General features: G+C 37.3%; 1 protein-coding gene across 1 annotated transcript; it reads right to left on the bottom strand.

Annotated features, from left to right (window-relative positions):
* Nucleotides 1-3,509: 3,509 nt before the first annotated feature.
* LOC103421127 (uncharacterized) lies at nucleotides 3,510-5,141 on the bottom strand. The gene has a single exon (XM_008359161.4). It carries the CDS (start codon nucleotides 4,976-4,978, stop codon nucleotides 3,728-3,730), a length of 1,251 nt encoding a protein of 416 aa, XP_008357383.3. The 5' UTR covers nucleotides 4,979-5,141; the 3' UTR covers nucleotides 3,510-3,727.
* Nucleotides 5,142-6,579: the final 1,438 nt, after the last annotated feature.

Genomic DNA, 6,579 nt, shown 5'->3' with positions numbered 1-6,579 from the left:
CCGCATTGGATATAGTCGCTCATTCGCACTGACGATTGTTCCTAACAAATTCATTGCATCCATCCTCCTTTTTTCTGTTATTTTGGCAGTTGGAAAAAGCAAAGTAAGTGAAGAGAAAACTGGGAAACTTAGTTCAAGTTTGACATTGATGAAATCAAGTGGCATGAAATGCTAAGGATATTCTTTCAAAAATGGGTTTTCATAAACTTTCTCTGACCTTATATTTTAAAAAAATGAGGGTATAGTATTAGCATGAAAATTAACGTTAAACTGTGAAATTTTTTTTACTATGAAACAGTATTCATAGTATTTCCCTATAAATAGTGCCCATTTTACGTGTTATAAGTTCCAACTTCCCGTTGCAAGTAAATAGGTCACTTCTTAAACCATCTTTTTCTTTTTAAAACAAATGATATATTATCTACACTGAAGAAGTAGGGGAGTGGGCTAAGTCTCACAATGGCTTAGCAATAATGTTATAAATTTGTCTTCGCAAGAATCGAATCTAAAATATCTTAGATACAACTAAAAAGAAAATATTATTAGACCGTAGTACTAAATGATATCTTTTTTTTTTATTTAAGATACAGAGTCGACAAACTTTTTTTGGCACTTACAAAATGAAATTTATTAGGCGGTGTGAATGAGTTTCTGTACTTCATTTTCTAATTTATTATTATTATATATATATTATTAATTGTATATTAAAACTAATTTATTATTATTATATATATTATTAATTGTATATTATATTTGAGAGATATATATTTATTTTTGAAATTTGAGAGAGATGCATATATAAGTGGGATGTGGTGGCTGACCTAAGTGGCCAACTTGGTAGATTTCCAGTCGGCAGCAGAAAAACTAATGGAAAAAGTTGGAAACTACCTACCGAAACCAATAAGAATGTGAAAAATTATTAATACAATAAAAAATAAATAAGTTTATTTGAGGTTGTCGCTGCTGCTTATCAGTTTGTGTCATGGAAAGGAATAATAATCATGTTTCTGATTATTTTAAGAATCAGATAATTACTCTATTATTCTTTAAATCACCAACTAATTAACAGTATAGAATTAAGCCAAAGAGAGAGTTGTCGACAATCATGGAAAGATTTACGTCTATAATTTCCCCATATAGCCACTTATTACAAGAGCAGTTAGGGCAACTGAGCTGTTTGATTTCTTTATAGTACAAATATATTAGGTGTTCTTCGAGAATAAAATGCTCAACAACTGATTCGACGTCGACCGAATCGAACCCCAGAAGCTTAATGCCGTAAACCTAGGCTGATTAGGGTTTCTATCTCCGGGGCCAGAGCCATAAGGGTCGGAGTGGTCCGGGATTATCCTGACTACAGTGTAAGAAAAATCCCGGCGACTACCTGCAGTTGCCTTGAGACGTGAAGAAGAAGATAGATTGTTACTTGTGAAGAAGCTGAGTGGAACAATGTCATCGTCTTCTCATTCTAACAATTTTGTTATTGTAGTTTAGCGAAACAATGAGTTTGTAGATGAGAATTTTAAAATATACTTTAAATGATTTCTAAAGCTACCTAATCAGCTATTATTGGAGACCTCCTCTTTTCCCTCCTATCAAACGATGCAAGCCACAACTTTTTTGTATGTTCTTTCTATATGTATAATGTATATATATATATATATATATATATATATATATATTTGTTTTTTAATTTTTAGTGGTTACCTGCACTCTACCTCCCACTAAGTTGTATTGCACAATAATTCTCTTTATTAAATTTAATTAAAAATTACTTCAATTGCTTATGTTATAAGTTTAATTTTTTTCTAGGCATGTAAAAGGTTATCCCTCACATAAAATTCTGTCTCTCTCCAAGCCTACATGATAGAATATTAGAATTCCATGATATTGTTTTGGCACACCACACAAGTAACATTGGATGGATAGGTCTTTTTTTTTTGTTTCTTTTTTTTTTTGTTTTTTTTTTGTTTTTTTTTTGTTTTTGCATTGGATGGATAGTTCAACATTAAACTTTAAACTAGAAACATTTCATACATTACTTGGTTGCTTTAAAGTGGCTACTAGATCGGACAATTCGTAGATATGTTGAAAATAGCGGTGAATAAATTTTTTATTTTGATGAGATTATAAAGGATTAGACACGACTAGACATAAATAAACTTATGTGGAACTACTAATGCAGGTGCAGTCAAGAAACACAAACTATAAAAATATAAAATAGTTCTGTAATTAAAACAATTTCAGTAAAACCATTATCTCCTCTTTTTTTGTTGAAATAATTAAAAATTACCTCTTGAAAATTACAATAATATTTTTTTTTTCAACAAACGTCATTATCTACACTAAGGGAAAGAGAGTGAGCTTAGCCTCACAATGACCTAGCAATAATGTGATGCAAATTCATCTTTGGCGAGAATCAAATCTAGGACCTCTCACTTACAAGTGAATAGAAATATCATTAGACCATAATACTAAGTAGATACTATAATATTTGTTAGACACGCTTTCTCCAAGCATTTGCTAACTAATTTGTCATCAAAATCTAGCATCAACAAAGTTTTTTTTTTTTTTTTTTTGAGATCATAATTTTCTCCCATGAATGATATGAAGACTACATTTTTCTTTAACTACGAGTGGTATCATACGATAGGACATTGGATTTGATTGTCACAGTATTTTAAGACGGTTAGAGCAATGTATATGTCTCCAAAAGCCCGAGTTCAAAGGAATTGTGCATTGTCAGAGGAGTTGAAAGGTTGTCAAAAAGGAACAAGTGGAGACAGATAAATTTTGGTAAGAGCTTATAGTACAAATGGATTTCAATAGGGGCTCCAAGCGTTATAGTACAAATGGCAAAAGTCCTTAGCGGTGACTGATTTAGTTAAGAAAATCATGGGACAAACTTCATAGTTTTCGCAGACTGTTATGCTCGCTTATCGAACAAGCAATTTGATCTCAAAAATGATCATGATAGACAGAAATCACATGAGAAACCGAGGGAAACAGAGAATCAGAGAGGTTGCCGAGCCATAAGAGAAGAGCTGGCGAGGGGTACACAACAAGGATCGGGAAAAAACAAAGATGATAAGTCAATTGGCGCGGATTACACAAAAGAACTGGCAAACAGAGCAATAAAAACTAGGTTGCAAACAGGATTATTGTGTGCAAATGTCAACAAGTAGTATATATCTTCTAACAGTTGATAGGATGCCCGAAGTTACAGCAGCCAAAGGTTCACTGAGCTCTTACCAAAGCGGCAGGGACGAAGTTTGGATCTAATTGGCAAACCGAAGTTTTAACTGATGATTGCTGGTACGGTTTTTTTACTAGGAGATGGGGCAGCTCTAAAGAGGTTCATCTAATCGGAAGTACGATGTTGTGATCAACTGTGCAACAGGCATTCCTTGGTCAAATTGTGAGCCTAACTCGAATGCAAAAGGGAATAATTGCATCATCTCCGATTACTCACAAAATGGCCTTTTAAAGTATAAGCAGGATGCAAAAGCTTAAACAGCAAACAATCGTATCGAATTCATACTAAACTAAATGTGACATGAAAGAAAGTTGGAACATTTGAATTGTGTACGAGGAAGAACGAAAACCTGGTCATACACTTTCGATTGTGTAAACCACCAGTTGTATTGCATCCTTCCTCTCCCCATGTATTCCTATACACCCCAATGCTTAGTTGTTCAATTTCACCTAGTTGTATCAAATTTCCATATCAAAAAAACCCATCTTCCTCATCTGAATCCTCATTCTCACTATCAAGCAGATACTCCTCACTATCCGAATCGTCTTCCACCCAGTCTCCTCCTTCCAGTTCCCCTTCCGAAAAGGCGGAAATCCTCAGTCCACCAGACTGAGAACTTCTCACTAGTTCATCAACCACATTGTCTAATCCACTCCCACCATCAAAACCAAAATCCGAAAACAGCCCATCACCATTTTCCTCCTCATCCCCATCAAAGAACTCGCTTATCCTCCTTCTGGGAACCAAATCTTTCTCCGAAACCTCCCCATTTTCGACACCAATCCAGGGCACCCAAACATCAGCATGCCTTCCCAAAGCTCTATCCATGTCCCCAACCACTACAGTCCCCAACTTGGCCTCCCTAGCCTTCCTCAACATATCCGAAAAGTCCGAATCGTCGGAAACCAAGAACAACCAATCAATCCCTCGGCTCATAGAATGCTGCATTTGCCTCTTCAACGCCCAATCCGCCGCCTGCGGCTTATCCTCCACCGTCTTCACAAAAACCCCCGCCCTCCGCAACTCCGACGCCAATCCGTACCCAACCTTCGGCTTCATCAAAGACCTCGCCGCTTCATTGTACTTGTGATTCCCAGAAACAAACCTCTCCTTAAAACGCTGGCGTTTCTTCCCTTTCAAAGACCCCATCCGATTCAGCTTCTTCTGCCTCTCCCTCTCGTGCAGCTGCTTGAAATGCTTCTTCAAATCCAAATTCGTCTTGCACTTCCGCCCGCAGACGCCGCAGACGTACGGATCCGGCGGCGTAACCACACCCTTGCGCTCCAAAATGTCCAGTTGCTTCCGCTCGCGGCGCTCCTCGATGACCCACTGCGGCAAATGAACAAACGCGTGGCGGTTGGCGTATGCCGACGCGTCGACCACCTCGCCGAAGCGCTGGGCGAGCTGTTTCAGCGCCATGGCCGCCTGGTACGGCGGCCCGCGTGGGGGTTTGTTGTCCAGGTCCCACAAGATCACAACCTTCTTCTGCTTCGGCGTGTATATTCCCTGCTTGTTTTGCACCATGTCAATTTCGGAGCTTGCGGATGACTTGATGACACCGCGGCGGCAATTCCTGGTGGTTGAGGTTGCGGCGGTGTTGATGATGGGTTGGGGTAGAAGCGCGCGTTTTGAATGAAAGAAAGGGGAGCGGGATGAGTGGAGGGAAATTGAAGGGAAGGGTTTATAGGGGAAGGTGTGGATTGGGTTGCAGAGGAGCTTCATGGTTCATTTATGGCGGCAACTCTGTCACTGTGCGAGTGAGTGAGTGTGCCTTCTTCTGCGTTGCTAGGATTGTTTGAATGCCTTCTGTGAATTTGTCGTGGATAGAATGCTTCAGAAAGTTGAGATGATCCGTTTGGGATTTATGGGTATATCCGAATTTGATCCAATGAGATTCCAACTTAGCATGAAAAACGAGGCCTACATAGATAACAATGGGCTTTCCTTCAGTTTTCTGGGCCTCTTTCTTATTTTCTTATATTTACACGTCGTATTTTATTTGTATTTCTTGACATATTTAAAGGTTGTAACAACTGAGTTTACGTGGTCTTGAACTATATATGTAACTATTAACTGCTAGAATTGGGCTAACTAACTAGAGAAAATGAAAACAAAAATGGAAAGAGATCATCTCCAGATCTTTCCCTCCAAGATCCAGGGATTAAGTGATCTGAGCCTTTAAAATTTGATCCAACAGCAAAAAATTATTATAACTTTTGAAAGTTTTTTACTAACTTCTCTGTTTTTAGCCGTTGAATTAAATTTTAAAGGTTCGGATCACTTAATCTATGGCCTTTGGAGGGAAAGATACGGAGAGGATCTCTTTCCAACAAAAATGGCAGCATAGGCTCAAACCAGCCTAATCAAACCAAACCGCCTAACAATTGTTTGATTTGATTTGATTTCACTAATGGTTTTACTTATAGCAAACTAAATCAATATGTTATATAGTAAATGATTTAGCTGTAATTTAAATGTGAAATTGATCCAAGCCAAACTGTGCTTGCGTACCCTACTTCATTTATTTGTAAACATCAAGATGCGTACTGATTACATAGTGATGCAGTTTTGACGTTTAGGACTCGAAGTATGATTCTTTCCTCTCTTTTTTCCTTCCCTTCCCTCTCCTCCTATTTGAACGATCACAGTTAAGTCACATCAACATTTTATGGTCTCTTGTTTTCCCAAGTCCTAGATTTATCCTCCTAAGAAACCCTAACCAATCATAGCTTGTGGCAACTTTGTCTACGAGAAGAGAGACAAATGAAATGGATGAGCTCTTACTTACATGGTTTTGCTTGGGAACGTTGTGCCATAAAAAAGGCTTTACTATTTGCAGGTCATTATCCTTAATGGTGGCTTTCATTCTTCTCTTTTGCTCTTTTATCATAATGCACTTTCTCTTTTCCTTTTTCAAAACTTCTTTTGCCATTTTCAAGTCCATAAAACAATCTTTTCATTACGCATTCCATTAATTATTTCGTTGGCGTAGTCACATTGACTAGAACATATGTGATCCATACTCTTGAATTAGAATCTCACATCCTCACTTTAAGTACAAGAGAATTGCTAAGGAGACTTTCTTAAAAGTAGGACTTCTGTCATCTCATGTTTTTTGCATAATATTTTATAATATTGGCACAAAAATTGACGCTAAACTGTGACTGTAAGTCTCACTTTAAAAGAGTCTTCTTACCATTTATCTCAGTACAATATCGCTTATATAAAACATTTCAATTTTTTAAAGACTTTTTAGCTAAAATATTCCCTGAGATTGGTATAACTTTTCACTTTGGTCTCTGAGTTTTAAAATCGATAGAAGT

Source organism: Malus domestica, chromosome 08, assembly GCF_042453785.1.
Source record: "Malus domestica chromosome 08, GDT2T_hap1".
Taxonomy (NCBI): Eukaryota; Viridiplantae; Streptophyta; class Magnoliopsida; order Rosales; family Rosaceae; genus Malus; species Malus domestica.
Note: the sequence above shows the minus strand (reverse complement) of the source record. Positions and strands in the feature narration are given on the sequence as shown.